This window comes from Rhinatrema bivittatum, chromosome 17, assembly GCF_901001135.1.
Source record: "Rhinatrema bivittatum chromosome 17, aRhiBiv1.1, whole genome shotgun sequence".
Classification (NCBI taxonomy): Eukaryota; Metazoa; Chordata; class Amphibia; order Gymnophiona; family Rhinatrematidae; genus Rhinatrema; species Rhinatrema bivittatum.
The window spans coordinates 20,783,484-20,799,335 of record NC_042631.1 but is presented as its reverse complement, the minus strand read 5'-3'; the positions used below and the strand labels follow the sequence as shown (position 1 = coordinate 20,799,335).

The following is a 15,852-nucleotide window of genomic DNA, read 5'->3' as shown; positions in this document are numbered from 1 at the left end:
CCCTGCCTGCATGAACAAGGGTCAGACATGCACCTTCTTTTCTTTTGTACAGTTTATTTACTTTTAGCCTTCTTGAAATGATTGGGCCACCCATGTTGGCAGTTTTGTGAGCCGCCTGGCCCCTTGGATGGTGCGGCAAGTACCATTTTCGTGTTAAGAGAGGTGAATAAAAGAAATACTTCCCACAGGGAGAGAAGGCTTGGGAGCTGCTGTGGGTCCTGTCCGCCCCCGATTTTCAGGATATGTCGGGGGGGGGGGCACGTGAGGATACTGACAGGGCTGGGCTTATTCGTCCAGATCCACGCGTAGGCCCACACCATGGACACTCGCACGCGTGCATCCTGAGTGGGAGAGGAGGCTGGGAATGAATGGGGCCCTTTCCCCGCATAAAGCAGTGGATGTCCAGCAGAGGGCCGGACACCTGAGCCCGGAGAGCTCCTCTGCCGCCCTCGCGGTCTGACCTGCCGCAGGGAGCCCACAGCTCCACTCTCTGCGGCCCCAAAGAGAAGAGGGCGAGCTGCCCAGCACCCCCAGATCGCCTTCTCAGCCACCCCCAGATGGGATTTCTTTTTGGAATTCCAGATTTTAAAAAAACACAAAAGTGTAATAAACGCGCGTGGGAAGGGGGAGGCGCCCGCTGCGGGCTCGCTGGATGTGCGGTCCTGGGCAGGCCCCCCCACCAGGACTGGGCCGGGGGGTGACCTTGCCCGTCGTCGTCCCCCCCGCCCTTGCCAAGGTCACCACCCGGCAGGGGAAGGCTCGGCTTAGGAGCCACATCCTAGGAATGATCTCCATCTCCCCCTTTCCCGCCGCGGGACCCCCGCCCGTGACGTCACGCGGGAAAAGGGGGACATTTAAAGGGGAAACCGGGGGCCGGCGCCTTCTCCCCCGCCCCGGCACCTGCTTTCGTCGGCGTCATCCTGTCCCTCCATCCCTCCCTCTCCACTGCCCTGGCCACCGCGGTGCAGCTGCCGCTCTTCCGGCTCTTTTTTTTTTTCTTTCCCTCCCTCTCTTTAATTGGACGATGACTTGTTCCCGATTCAGAAGGTGTGGAGGATAAAAAAAAAAGGAAAGGGACAAAAACTCCGCCAGCCAGCGTGGGATCGGCGTCCTGAAATAGAAAGGGGTGCGGTGCTGCTGGGAGCAGGCGAGGAAGGGAAAAGCCCAGGGCTGAGCTCCCGCAGCGCCACTCGCGAGGAGGACCTGGCCGGCGCCGCACGCAAGGCAGAGCCATGGCGTTCACGGGGGCCGTAGGTAAGGAGGCAGCCCTGAGGGCCGCCTGACCCAGGGGTTATCGATCGATTGGTCTGCAGAATTTCTAAATCGCCTATGATAAAAGGGGGGGGGGGGAAGCCGCCGTCGTTTAGGGAGCGCTAAATGACGCCATCGCTGTCTGATCGGGGGGAGAAGAAATATTGCATCCGGAGGCTCCGAGAGTCCCATCCCGCTGGGGCGGGCAGGGCGCTCGTGCCCCCCTCCCCGGGCCCGCAGTCCGCAGCGCGCGGGGCTGCCAGGGCTGGGGATGCTGCCTCTGGGGCACGGGAGCCGCAGTCCGTGCCCCAGCGCCACGCCCCGGGGACGCAGGGTCTCCGGCTGCGACTACTGGCGGAGGATGTGAGCCGGGAGGGCAGTGCTGGGAAGGAAGGGCTTAATCGTGGTTACCTGATGCCAGCTCCAGTCTCAAATCCTCCTTATCCCAGCCCGCAAGTCTGTTCTACAGACCCTTTAAAGCTTGGACTTTGAAGGCTCATCACCAAGGTTTTTATTGCTTGAGAGGAAAAGTCGGAATGTCTTGAATGCAGCTCCTTCTTCCCTCATTTCATATTTGGTCCATCAGATTGACTTCTACATAAAACTAGAAATAATTGCTGGCTAGATTAAGGGCCTGCTTTAGCTCCTTGTACAAAAATGTTGTTTAATTTACACACAAGTTATTTGAATTAGCAGGAGAGCACATCTGACCAGATGTTTCTTGAAGGGTTTTGCCTGTAGGGAAAATGCTTAGTCCCAGTTTGTGGAGAGAGATGGTTTCTGTTGTGCAGCTGGAACCCTTATTTAGCACCTTGTGCTTGAGGAATGTTGATATCCTACAAGCCAATGGCTTGGGCATTCAGAAAGCTGTACAGGCATATTACATGTAATAATATTTTTCAAAGTAGTAGAAGTCCATCCAAAACATAAGTATTACATGTCTACATTAAATCCCCCAGGAAACTGATAGAAATATGATCAATACAATGATGTAAGGTTCTAGCAACTATATTTATTCTGCCAGCTGTGCATTTAGTTGTTATCTATATTGTCTGAAAATAGTTTGTATTATATTTCAGTTTATTTTTGATGGCTTTTCTAAACATAGATCTACTGGGTGCAAATAAATCAACACCATGTAGCATTCAGCAGCTCAGATATTCTCCAGGGTAGACATGTCACACGTTCTAGCTGTCCTCAGCGTTACTGTAAGAAGACACGGTTGCATTTATTAAGGACCTGAAGTGTCGTTCAAGACTGCTTCCCTTTGCACTGGTCGATAAATGGTTTACTCTGTCCCCATGGAGTATTCAAAAAGATAACTGTGATAGTATTGCAGTTTAATTCCAAATATGATAACCTGAAACCTTTTATTAATTTTACTTCCAAAGTAATGAGAATTTTCTACTTTTTCCTAACATTTGTTCACCTGGAAGAAATGAATGATAAATAGGAATACAAGAGTAAAGAGATTTGTGCCATACACTAACACATGTTTACTGCTGCGGTCTACCCTACTACCACTACTTAGCATTTCTGTACTGCTATGAGGCATACACAGCACTGTACAGATACATAAGAGAGAGCATTTGCTCCCTGGAGCTAACAATCTAGTTGAGCTACACAAACAAGGCAAATTCTTTTCTAGTGATCACTTAACTATTACAGTAAACTGTACCACTACTTCCCATCCATCTCTCATCAGGGAGTCAGTGTATGTGATTGCCTCTATTTTCCCGCCTTTCTTCTTGTTTATTCAGCAGTGCCCATTTGGGTGTTGGTGATCTTGACAGTAACATGGAAGGGTAGAGGAAGAGTCAGATGTGCCATAATAAAATTTCAGGAAATTCCCTGTAATTTTTATTAAATCTAGATTTTTTTTTCCCCATGTTTGGTGTTCCATTGGCTGAAATTTGCCCAGCAGTTCCATCTCCTCAGTTGCAGAATGAGTGTGGGAAACTTACTCTGAGCAGCAAACTCCCATTACTTTGTAAATTGGTTCCATATTTATTAACCTGGTTTCAGCAAAAATTCTCAAGGAGAAATGGAATTCAGCTTGCACTTCTTTATTTTAAACTTTTTTTTAATTTTTTTAAATTTCTGGATGAAAATTTTAAAAAAGGGGAAACAAAGGTGAATGCAGAACAATGGATCACCTTTATCACAAAACATGAAACAAACTTAGCCAACAAAATCCATGGTGGTGTTCTGTTGCTTTGTACCACGGCAAATAAGCATGAAGAGCAAGTAGCTCACATCTGTATTGGACACACATGACAGCTGCTATCATGATGGCCATAGAAGTCTTGACCTACAGCTCACAACTTGGACCCCATTTTTACCTATGAAATTATAAGGTGTAGTATAACAAGGGACTGCCCCATTTCCCTGCTGAATACTGGTCCATAAAGATCTCCAAATGGAAACCCAGTTTCCTATCTCTGATGCGGAGAGGCAATTATTTGTGTTACTCTTCCTAATCTATTTTTAAATGTTTTACTTTTCTTCATAGGCGAGATGCCAAGACAGTTTCCAAGGTCTAATATCTCCAAAGTGGATGAACAGGTGCGGCTTTTAGCCGAGAAAGTGTTTGCCAAGGTTCTTAGGGAAGAAGACAGCAAAGATGCCTTCTCGTTGTTCAGCGTGCCCGAGGACTGTCCCATTGGCCAGAAGGAGGCGAAAGAGAGGGAGCTAGAGAAGGAGATGGCAGAACAGAAGTCGGCAGAGACCGCTAAAAGGTTTGCTCGATGCACGCTGCTCTGAACCCCCTAAGCCTTTTGGTTGCTTAACCTGATGCCCCTGAGAAAAGTTTAACGTGCATGGCAAGGATTCCCTGATTTTCTTCCATTTTGAGTAAAACTGTGTGAACTGCTTCTTGCTTGGCTAAAAGCAATGTGTAAGGGCTAAGAAAGATCTGAAGATGTCTCGTCATTAGGGGGAAAATATTCCCATTTTAATAAACTGGCCCTATTGGCTATCTAAATTACTGTACACCAGACATCTTAATGAATGTTCAAATGCATAGAGCTTGCAATTCACAGAAATGCAGAGGCTCATAAGTTGTTTTTTTGTTTTAAACTCATGCCCAGGAAAGTGAGAACTGTTAGGACCTGGTGGCAAAATTAGGTCCAATCCACACAGGCTATTTCAGATTGTTGACATGTTCTGTGGGGGATCATAGGTTCAGTGTCTTTCGACGCAAACGCTCAGTTTATCTTTTGATCTTAGTGCCAAAATGCATTAGAGAAATTGATAGTAATAGCTTTGTTTTTGTCTTGCTTAATGTCACCAGAAAATGGAAGTGTTCTAATATCTATTCCACGGTTTCCCAAACTTTTCAAGCCCAAGACACACCTAAATTAATTAATAAAGATGTGTGGCAGGGCAAGCAATGGAGACATGGAGATGTGCCCACCAGAGACTCATGTGCTCAATCTTTATGCAAGTACAGGAGAAGAGAAAAAGTCCATATTGGGCAGGCAGCTGACTTGGTACCTGATTCACTAAGGATTTTTCCCATAAGACACAAAATGGGAGCAAAGCCTTAATGATTCCGGCCCCTGGTTAGTTAACTTGACTGCCGCACGTGAAAGGAAGATCGTCACTGCGGCGCCCAACTCCCAGTTAAACTGTGAGATCTGCCGAGCGCAGCTTATTACATTGGCCAGTGAGTCTGGGGGATAAGACAGAGGCTGGAAGGTCTCAAAAGAGAAGCCCTAGGAAGGGGACGGCGAGGAGGCGTTCTGTTATAATGTGCGTACTGCAGAAAGGAGGGCCAGGCTCTCCATGCTGCCCTTAATTCCCACTCTCCAGGGCTCCGGCTTTATAGGTAGGAAGACGAGGTCTGCACGATTACGTGTGTTATCAGAAAGGAGTCTTTACGAGTTTAAGCACCAGTGCTGCAAAGGAGCAGAGCCCGATGCTGGCCTGGCTCAAAGGTCCATCAAGCCCAGGTTGGGTCATAAGTTACCCTGCAGAACCCAAAGAGTAGATAAACACACAAGCAGCCCAGTTCTGGAAAGTGCTGCCCAAGGGCAGGTGTTAATTTCTGAGTAGCCCGAAAAAGTGTACAGAAATACTTCTTTTCTGTTAACCCGACTTAATATCCTAGCAATATTAATTAATTAATATCCTAGCAATATTAAGTCAGTAGAACCAAAAATGTTGAAGAAAAAAATGCCAGCAAGTTAGGAAAACGGATGCTCAATTTTACCGGCATCCGTTTTCCTAACCCATGGCTGTCAGTGGGTTTGGAAAACCAGTGCTTGTAAAATTGAGCATCAGTTTATTTATCAGGCTTTTATATTCCGCTTTTCGGCACTTCAAAGCGGATTACATTCAGGTACTATGTTGGTTTCCTGAACCCGCTGACAGCCACCTCTCCTGGGTTTCCACTGCCAAGAAGGTGCTAGGGACATGCGCTATTGTCCCTAGCACCTCCTTTTTAGCGTGACCCACCCCTCCATTTTTAAATCCGGGAGAGGTGGCTGGGCGCCTTTTGGGAGAGCCAACCTTACTGAATCGTCCTGAAGGCGTGGTGATAGAGCACTGGGATGAGCAGGCGTGTGTATAATATCACCTAGTTAGAATCTTTCTGTGTGCCCAGGGGTGCAGGCTAGAGTTTGCCGATCCACTTATGGAGTAATCTCCATTGACAGAACTAGTGGTGATACAGCTAGGGAAAAGAAATGTCAGAGAGCCAGGATTGTGCATATAGCTGCAACTGCTGACTGGTTCTATGAATCACAGGTTTCAAGGTGAGAAGTGTGTTCCTTAACTGTGCTCATCCCACCTGCATCATAGCTGTGGAGTAAGAATGCTGAATTGTGTTCACACTCTGCTTCTGGAATTTGATACTGTTAAAGAAGTTTCTTCATCCATTAATGAATTTTTACATGTGGGTTATTTCCACAAAGAGGAAGTGACCCAATGATTCATCATGAAACTTGGAGACTTTCAGGATTCCTCTCTGCCATTGACTCGGTGTGACAATGGCCAAGTCCTTTTTTTTTTTAATCTCCCTGTGACTGAGCTCCGATCCCCGACTGTCACTGTGACCTTGGGCAAACATTTTATCCCCCTGTGCTTCTGGGATCCAGTTCAAAATGAAGTGTTTGCCTTAATCTTTCTTAGGAAATTTAAAAATAAAATTCAAAGCAGTCATTGGTGGGATTTGTCTTATTATAGAGGACATAGATCACAGAAACAACAGCTGTGTTGAAAGATGTTTATTGGACTAGATGCTAGTTAAGAGGGAGAACCTTTGAAAAGTTTTATAATGCATTTAGTTAATGCAAAGTGAAGCACAGCTCAAGCCTTGGTTTGCATGGTGCTGATCCTTCCTTAGGGCTAACTCACTGAACAGGCACAGAGATTTAGGAGCAGAATTGCTTCCTGTTGATTTGGCACGGAAACCTATAGTTCTCTGTAGCTGGCTATTTGTTTGAGATTTCTGTTAGTTGGAGCACACCTGAGCAAGCAGTGGCTGGCTCTTGTTCATGGCATCATCCTAAGCATGCAAAAAAGTCCCGTGAGTTTCAGTGGCGTCGAAGCTTTCTGCTTTCTAGAAGTTTTGGTTGGCGTGCACAGCATTATTCTGCAAGGTGTAGCTGCTGAATATTGTAGTCCGAGCATGTTTTGTTGGCTTGCTTGCTGCATGTGCAGTAGCCATGCATGGAGATTTTTTTTTTATTTTTTTTTTATCCTCGCTAATTGGATTATTTCAAATCTTCCAAGCCATTGTGCGAGATTTATTGGATTGCCTCCCTCCGTTCAGTATAGACCCTATTTGTGGCACAGACCTTCCTTTGAGGATTTGGGGTCCCTGGACTCTATTTGAAATGCCCAAGATGACACATGAACACATTTGTGTAAGGTACTGAATGTTTTTGTGTTCGTTTTTATGATGCTTAAAACTGTGACAGTAACACTATGTGACGTTGCCATCTCTCACAGTGATGTTTGGCTGGTTTCTCTAATCCTGCTTTGCAAATTTCGTTGGGTTCTGTCTTGAACATGACATGCTACAGCAATCCTAGTGCTAAATGTAGTTGGGCTTTTTCTTTATTTCTCTGGAATGTAGGACTTTTTTTTAATGAAAAATGTCTTGATTAATAAGCAGCTCTGAGAGAGGTTGACCTATATATGACATGCAATCACTTATTCTTAAAGCTGTGGGCTCAGCCCTGAGCCACTGATATCATTGTCATCCGCCTTACAGCCCTCACTAGACTCTGGTTATCGCGTTACTGAAATTTATTCTTACATCAGCACCTGGGAAGCCTTCTCCTTTTATCCCCCCAATAGAAGCCGTGTTGGTTACATCACAAATAGCAATATTAGTAAGAGAGATGACCACCTCATTCAGTGTCTTCGCTCTCGGCATGCTCCCCATAAGAAGACCTTTTTGGTAAATCGCATTGGAGCTGTTGGTATCCTTCTGTGAGTTTTCGCCTTCTTTCCCAAAAATGTTTACTTCCTAAACCTAAAAAATAAGCCAAGTGAAATAAAAGGCAAAATGGTTTTGCAAATGTTTGCAATACAATTCTTCCTTGCACAAAATCGGATGAAGATGGTGTGGTCGTAATTTTTTTGAAGTAGCATATGGGGGGACAAACTTGTTACTGAACTAAAATTTGTCATATGCTGCTTTAGAAACAGCTTTTGTTGTTTTTTATTTGTTAAAACTTTAGTAGAAAGAAGGGCCTGATTTTCAGTAAAGCATTTCTCCAAGTCTGTGTTCATAAGAAAAAAGCTTGGTGGAACCAGGCCCTAAGATAGTCCCTGTTCCTAGAGACAATGGGCCTATTCATTAAACTGCTATACATTTCACACCTCATTATGAAATATAGTTAAAGCATAAGATGCAATAAAAATCTGATGATCATGGAAACATGACTGTAAAATAAAAACCAAGCGACCCATCCGAATCAACTACTCAGCTCTACAATCCCTACCGCTCCCTCAGAGTTCTCCTGTGCTTGTCCCATACAATCTTGAATTCAGAAACTGTCTCCACCACCTCCACGGAGAGGCTGTTCCATGTATCCACCAACCTAATAAATATTTTTCTCAGATTACTTCTGATTCTACCTCCCTTATCCTATGAGTCTCTAGAGCTTGTATTCCATTGACAGAGGTCTGTCTCCTATGCATTTATTCCCTGGAGGTATTTAAATGTCTGTATCATACCTCTCCTTTCCTCCAGGTATAGATGTTTAGATCCTTAAGTCTGTCTCCTTATGCTTTACATCGCTGATCATTTGAATAACCACCCTGTGGACCATATGGTTTATATCCTTTTGCAGGTGTTTTCCCAGAATTGTACATAATATTCCAAATGAGGTCTCATCAGGCACTTAAATTAGGGGCATACCTGCTGACCTTTTCTCTCCCTAGGCACCCAAGCATCTTTTCTGGCTTTTGCCCTCACCTTATTCACCTGTTTGGCCATGTCAGGAACACCACCAGATCCTGCTCTTCTTTGGTGCTTAGAAGAATTTCACTCCCTTATGTTCAGAAGCACAGTGGCTAATGGAGTTTTGTGCCCCAAATGCAGGATTTCACACTTTGTTTGGGGTTGAAGCACAGCTTCCAAACCCTTGACCAGTCTTCCAGGTTTTTCAAGCCCTCTTTCATCCTTCCAACCTGTTACAGATTGTGTATCATCAGCAAGCAAGCATCTATTCCGTCAAGTCCCTCTACAATATTACTTATAAAGATGATGAGAAGAACAGGCCATACACCAAGCCCTGAGGAACTGCACTGGCCACTGTACCTCAGGGTGGCTTCCACGGACCAGCCCTTTACATTTTGTCGCTCAACCAGTTCCTCACCCCCCCCCCTCCATTTTCTGTGCTGTTTCCATAGTGATTACCATTTCGCTGTGCAGAACGGCTTCAAGTCTTACTGAAGTCCAGATAGGTAACATCTGCTGTGATCTGCTATTTTTTATTTATTTATTTTTGCCACCTCGTTAAAGACTCTATTCAGTTATATCTGAGAGGATCTTCCCGTTTGTGAAGCCGTGTTGTGGTCAAGGTGCTGCTCTATTTCTTCAGCAGTTCTTCCACAGCTTTGCCCTTTTTTTTTTTTAAGTTAGACTGACAGGTCTTTAGTTGCCGGCCCCCACCTCATGCCTCTCTTGTGGGGCGGGACCACATCTGCTCTCCTCCAGTCTCCTGGAGCTTCCTCTCTTTCCAAAGGCAAATTAACAGAGATGTGAGGGGCGCAGTCGGACTCTTTAAATGTTCTGAACTGTGCACCACTGGAGCCCCATGCACTTATCTACTCTGACTTGTGCAAGGACTTTGTGGTCATTTTGCAATCATTTGAGCCCTCTTTTCTTGCCTTAGGTACACTGTAAATACTGAGCAAAATAACCTGTTCATATTTCTTTCTCCTGCTCACTAGTTGCTAACTTCATTTTCTCCTTTTATTTTACCTGTTCCCCATTATTTTTTGTTTTTCCCTTATATTTCTAAAGAAGTTTCTTTTGCCTCATATTATTGACTGGGCAATTTTGTCCTCTGTTTGTGCCTTTGCTGTCTACGTCCCTTTGCGTATCCTGACAGTTCTGCTTGTCCTCATGTGCCTATGTTACGTGTTTTCTAATGTTCTCTCTCTGCTCTTGGTATTCCTGCTGCTTTCTTTGAAAACCATATGGATCTCTTTCCTTTTCATAACCCTGCTTGCCATAGAGATTTGTTGTCTCCTGAATGCTCCTTTCCTTCTGTTGCCGCTCTCGGATCTTCTGTACCCTTCAGGTCCTGGATACCTGATAGGGTCTTCCTCAGCACAATCATTCATCTTGAAGGCAGCCCTAGCACGATTCAGCTCAGTCCTGAGTCTAATATTGAACCACGTGGTATGATCATGAGACCCTCAGTTTTCTCTCCCCTGGTCTGAAAATCCAGCTGGTACTCCCTAGCCTAAACGTCCATGGTCTTGGGCCTCTCTTACACCTCATCTTCAAATCTTGTTCCTGTTGCTGGCTTTCCTGCTTCCTTTTTGTCTCCTTCTCTGATTCCTGCTGTTTCTGAAGCATTGTCTTTCTCTCTCCTGGGTCTCCTGAAATGAGGAACCTGCTCCAGACTCCAAAGCATTCCACTGTGCGTGAGTGGAAATGAGTATTACCTATTTGCATTATAGAGGACTTTGCTCAGGCTGATTTGCCTACCTAGAGCTGTCATTAAAATTTTAATGCGGTGCCCTTTTTTGTACAGCTTATCACAGTTTATTGCTTAGCACCTGAATACTCCAGTTTTTTGAAAAACAAAATAATAACCATGCTATTTAAATATTTTGATGAAAGAGGACATAATAAAACCATATTTGCATGGTCATTTACATGTTCACTTCTAGAACAAATGACCTTTCAGGGCAGTAAAAAGAGTCTTCATGTGCAATATTTGTTTACGGTAACATTTTATCATGTGAAAAGACATATATATATATTCTCACAATAAAACTTTTATCACAATTTAACGAATAGACCCCTACAGCTTGTGAGGTAGAAGGCATGAACAGACCATAACTATCGACATTTGGAAGATTTAGTGGGAAGAGCGGGATCTCGTAATTTCTTATTGACATACACAGGCTTGAAGATTTTTAGGGGAGAGAGTGAAAAAAGATACATTCTAGAACAAAAGAGACCAGATTTCATGCCTCCCTCTGCGCCCCCCCCCCGAGAGTCAGTTAGCAATTGCCATGTTCTGGATTTCAGACCAGTGGAAAGGTCTTACAGTGCAGATTGTAATGCAGAGTGGTAGCGTGCTGTGGTTTACCAACCCCTCTCTACTGCCGCCCCTGTAACCACGACTAACCCGAGAATAGCTCGTGTGTGGCAGACTCTGTGATTGGTCTCTGGTGGGTATGTAAAGAAGATAACCTAGTGACTGGAAAACTAATTCTGTCCGCTTTCTTATCCCATACCTGCTCGTGAGCTCACCGGTCTGATAAGGTGGCCACTGGGGGACTATGTCAGATTCAGAACGAAGATTACGGTAATCTCATCTGAACAGTCCCCTGCTGCTAACAGAGAAAAATAATAAATAGAGCATGGAAGTGGTAGAGTAGGGACACGAAACCCAAGCCTCTCCTTGTCACAAAGTGTAGAGGAAATTTTACTACTTTTTTGGAGGGGGGGGTGTTAATCTTTACTGAATTTTTCTGAATCCCCCCAGTTTACATAATCTGTCAGGCAGTAGCTTCTTAATACATAAGAGCTGTTTTGTGTTTATATAAAATAACTTGCTTAGAACAAGAAAATGCATTGAGTAAATAACGTTTTTTTTTTCTCTGTTGTACGGTTGTTCATTTCACTGACTTGTTCCCCCACCCCCCCCCCCCAAAAAAAAGTGTGATTTGTGATTTTTCCTAATCTGAATGTTGCTTGATTTGTTTAATAACAAATCAATGTTCCCTGTAAGTTGTGTGCGTGCGCATTATCCTGTGCATATTCATTGTGGATTTTCCAAAAAACAAGTTGACTGTGGGTTTCCCATGCTGTGTCTGGGAAGCCCTGCCTTGGTGAATCGGGATAAGATGTCAGTGTTCCTCTATAAGTGAATATGCAGCAGGCCTGACATTCGTTCATATGAAGGAGAATGTGCTTGATCCTTTTACCATCCTCCATGTCACTGGTTACACAGTGCAAGCTAATCACATTATTCATCTATGGAGTTACTTCCCTAGAGTACACCAAATAGACGTTCGCCTCTCTTATTCCTTTCCGTGCTTTAGATTCTGATTTTGCTTTTCCTTTTAACACAATGGATCATAGGAAGAAAAGTTTCAAGATGATTCGGTCCCAGTCCCTTTCACTGCAGATTCAAGATTGGAAGGTTCCAACCATCACCCCGGTTGTGTCTCCAGTGACTCCAGTTCAGCCAGCAATTGCTACCCTTCCAGGCATTGTGCAGATCTCACAGGAACCATGCGAAGTCCCAGAATTTCAACGAGTCACCATTAGTGGAGATTACTGTGCAGGGGTAAGAAATATATCTATCTTTTTTTTTTTTTTTTTTTTTTTCCAACATCATAAAAATATTTGCATTGTATGTAGAACATTATTTTCAAAAGATTTCCACTAGGCACAGTATAAGAAGCCCTTTTGAATGGATGATGGTAGCATGGAAAGCAGGTACTGTAAGGGCAGTAAAGTACTTTAGTTTACTCTATCTTGTACGTATGCTACATATAATTTCAAACCATGTTGACAGACATTTGCATGAACGATATGACATCACATTGTATAGGGCTGTATTGTAATTACTTAATCTTATTGTCAATGGCTATCACAATGGTGTTAGAAAATTTTCTCTTGATGTCCAGCCAGATGATGCTGGGCTCTGCCATGCAGAAGAACCAGGGTTCAATTTCCAGCCCAGATCTTCCATCCCCCCTGGATCAGGAGGGGCTGGCGTTGCAGTAGAAGCATCACTCGCAGTCCCTGGGGGAAGGGATGGCGTCATGGCCATCATGCGATGGTGACACCCCATGTCCGGATATAGGGTTCCAAATGGAGCTTCGGTGCACGGCAGCCTGGCCAAGGATTGTCACTGTCACAATAAATAGGGGGTGGGGAATCCCTGGGTAGTTGCAAGCGAAGGTTCATGGTGCCAGCTCTGCTTCCGATAGAGCTGAAAGCCCAAAAAAAAAAAAAAGCAAAAGGAAGCTGCCAGGTTGAAAGAAAAGAGGCTTCTTCTTTTGTGTCAACCAATAGCAGAGCTGCTATTACAAGGACTTGCTGCATCACCATCTAGCAGCATTACGGGCATGGAAATATTGAGGACAGCGCAGAGCCATCAATCTGTGCCACTCAGTGCCGTGTCCTGTCTTGCAGTTCTGAAAGGTGAAAAGCCTACGGCGCCTGCAAGCAGCGCTGCTTTAAGAAGGGCTCGCCTCTTCCAACAAACGATTGCCGCATCACGGCAGGCGGAAAATGGAAATGCTAAACTAGCAGCAATGGAACAGCTTTCTATTTCTAACCACTTAAGCTGTCTTGTCTGTATTTGACTTTCTCATGAAAAATCCGATTTTATTTATTCCTTATTTTTTTTTTCTTTCGTTGTTGATGCCAGAGAAGCCAGCAGTTGACCTGACTGACACCAATGCCACAGTTACTTTAGTTCCCAGTAAAAATGCAGAGAGAGCGGCTTCCTTATCGCAGCTTTTTACTGGATGAGGCAGGGGAGGTTCCAGAAAAGAGAAAGCTAAGGCACGACTGCGGTTTTTTTTTTTTTTTTTCTTCCCAAAATGTGCCTATTTCTCTGCGAGTCGTTTTTTCGTTAATCCGCAACGGGTTAGCAAATTGATTTCCAGCGCTGTTCCAGTTTGTGGCTTATGCCTGAGCATTGAATTCCTGCGTGCGTTTCCGATCTTTCAAACCAGCAGCCCCCTGGCAGAACCCGTGTAAGAGCCCTGCCTGATTGCTTTCTGCAGACTGACATCCCCAGGACAATGGACCCTGCAGGGGATGTTTTCTCTTTGAAGGATCACTGCATTTCCAGGATACACGGGGAGGACATTTCCAAATACGATGTTCTGTGGTCCAGAGCCAGTAAGGGATTCCTCCATTTTTGTGTCTACGGAAAAAGTTGCTTAGCGCTTCTGACCTCCCCCCCCTCCCCCCCCCCCGCGTGAGAACTCTGCCTCAAGCAGGCTTTTACGCATCTGTCGGGGGGGGGGGGAGGTCAAACTATTGAGCCCTCGGAAAAGCACAGGTGTCAAATGAGACAACCAATCAAACCTGGCTTGATTTTATCCAGGGGATCCTCCTGTAAGGAGAGTGTCGCGGGGCTGACGAGTTCGTCCGCTTAAATCTGAATAAAGGCCACAAAGAATACCATTTCGTTGGCCCGCCGATACCTTTCTGACGAGCTACGCTCCTCGCATTGGGTGAAGGGAAAGGAGATTATAAGTACATCATAGGTTACAGTACAGTGGGGGTGAAAAGTACAAATGCAGAGTGTGCAAAGAGCATTTACTGCTCCGTGACATCTTTTACTTTTTTTATCTTTTGAAATGGGTTTAAGAATGGAATTGTCCATAGGAAACTTTGAGTTTCCACCACAGTAATTTTATAGGCATATTGCCTGTTGGCGGGAATCGGCTGCTTGACGTGAGGGATGAGGTGGCAGCCCCCCTGCCCCCCCAAGGCACAGTACAGGTCAAATCATTAAGAGGGGGAAGGAGGGTAGGGTCTCTTTATAGTTTGGTCCTTTCGGGGATTTGAAATGCTGCGGAAGCAGGGGCCAGAGCTCCCAGAGGAATAAGCAGAGTATCTGGGATAACTCAGGATTTCCAGGAAGCTGGCGACCCCCCCCCCCCCCCCCCCCACCACCACTTGTCTCCCCTGTTTCCCCAGCATTTGCCCCTGAAGAAGTGGGGGATGGGTGAATGACAGGGATCTGTGTGTGGCAAATTCCCTGCCGGCCCAGTGCAAGGGTATCGGGTGCTCCAGGTGAACCTTAGAGCCTTGCATCCCCCTCCTTCCCAACCCTCACCACACACAATTAAAAAAAAAAAAGTTAGCATTTATAATAACCAATTTTACATGAAGACATTCAAAGTATAGTTTTCCGTGATAAAAATATCACAACATGCATATTATTTTTACATGTGCTACTGTGGTGCACATGAGAGGTCTAGAACGGGTAGATGTGAATCGGTTATTTACTCTTTCGGATAGTAGAAAGACTAGGGGGCACTCCATGAAGTTAGCATGGGGCACATTTAAAACTAATCGGAGAAAGTTCTTTTTTACTCAACGCACAATTAAACTCTGGAATTTGTTGCCAGAGGATGTGGTTAGTGCAGTTAGTATAGCTGTGTTTAAAAAAGGATTGGATAAGTTCTTGGAGGAGAAGTCCATTACCTGCTATTAAGTTCACTTAGAGAATAGCCACTGCCATTAGCATTGGTTACATGGAATAGACTTAGTTTTTGGGTAATTGCCAGGTTCTTATGGCCTGGATTAGCCACTGTTGGCAACAGGATGCTGGGCTTGATGGACCCTTGTTCTGACCCAGTATGGCATGTTCTTATGTTCTTGTCTGGAAAGCTCTAGAAGAAAGCAAAATAAACCCTTGGCATGCATATGGTATTAGGCCTACGGTAATGCATGTTGGATGTGGGCTTTGCCTCCAGAAAGCCATAAGGAAACTAAATTACAATTACAGTAGTCTACCTCCCATACTAAGAAATAACACTAACTGCCATTACTGAAACAGTAAAAACCTTTACTACGAAAAGGCAACACTGCAGATATTACAGCAGGTCCTAAAAAAAAAAAAATAGGAAAACAGAAAAAGCCAACCTGCTATAGATCCTAAAATAAAAACTTCACACTAGCAGGAGACTTTACCTCAATTACACATGCAGCCCACATTCAGACCCTCACCAAATACAGAATAGAGACCACCATTCAATATAAACAAACATGTAGACAAACACCGAACTGAAAACTGCAACAAGCCACGCGATATGCAGTGCAACAATGGAAAAACAGAAATGCCATTCCTCAAAACAATAAAATCAAGAAGTATGAAACAATCATTTTTATTTATTTAACAGTTTTATATACCAACAGTCGTT

General features: G+C 44.6%; 1 protein-coding gene across 3 annotated transcripts in view; it reads left to right on the top strand.

Annotated features, from left to right (window-relative positions):
• The first annotated feature begins 1,028 nt into the window (after positions 1 to 1,028).
• AMPD3 (adenosine monophosphate deaminase 3) overlaps positions 1,029 to 15,852 on the top strand; it is a 61,139-nt gene continuing 46,315 nt past the window's right edge. The window contains exons 1-4 of one of the 3 annotated variants that reach the window (XM_029582662.1): positions 1,029 to 1,254; positions 3,764 to 3,989; positions 7,028 to 7,126; positions 12,038 to 12,245. In XM_029582662.1, coding sequence (XP_029438522.1) covers positions 1,233 to 1,254; positions 3,764 to 3,989; positions 7,028 to 7,126; positions 12,038 to 12,245 — 555 coding nt within the window. In that variant the 5' untranslated portion in view covers positions 1,029 to 1,232. Of the gene's footprint in view, positions 1,255 to 3,763; positions 3,990 to 6,987; positions 7,127 to 12,037; positions 12,246 to 15,852 lie in introns of those variants that run through there. The other 2 variants (XM_029582663.1, XM_029582664.1) reach the window with 2 other exon arrangements.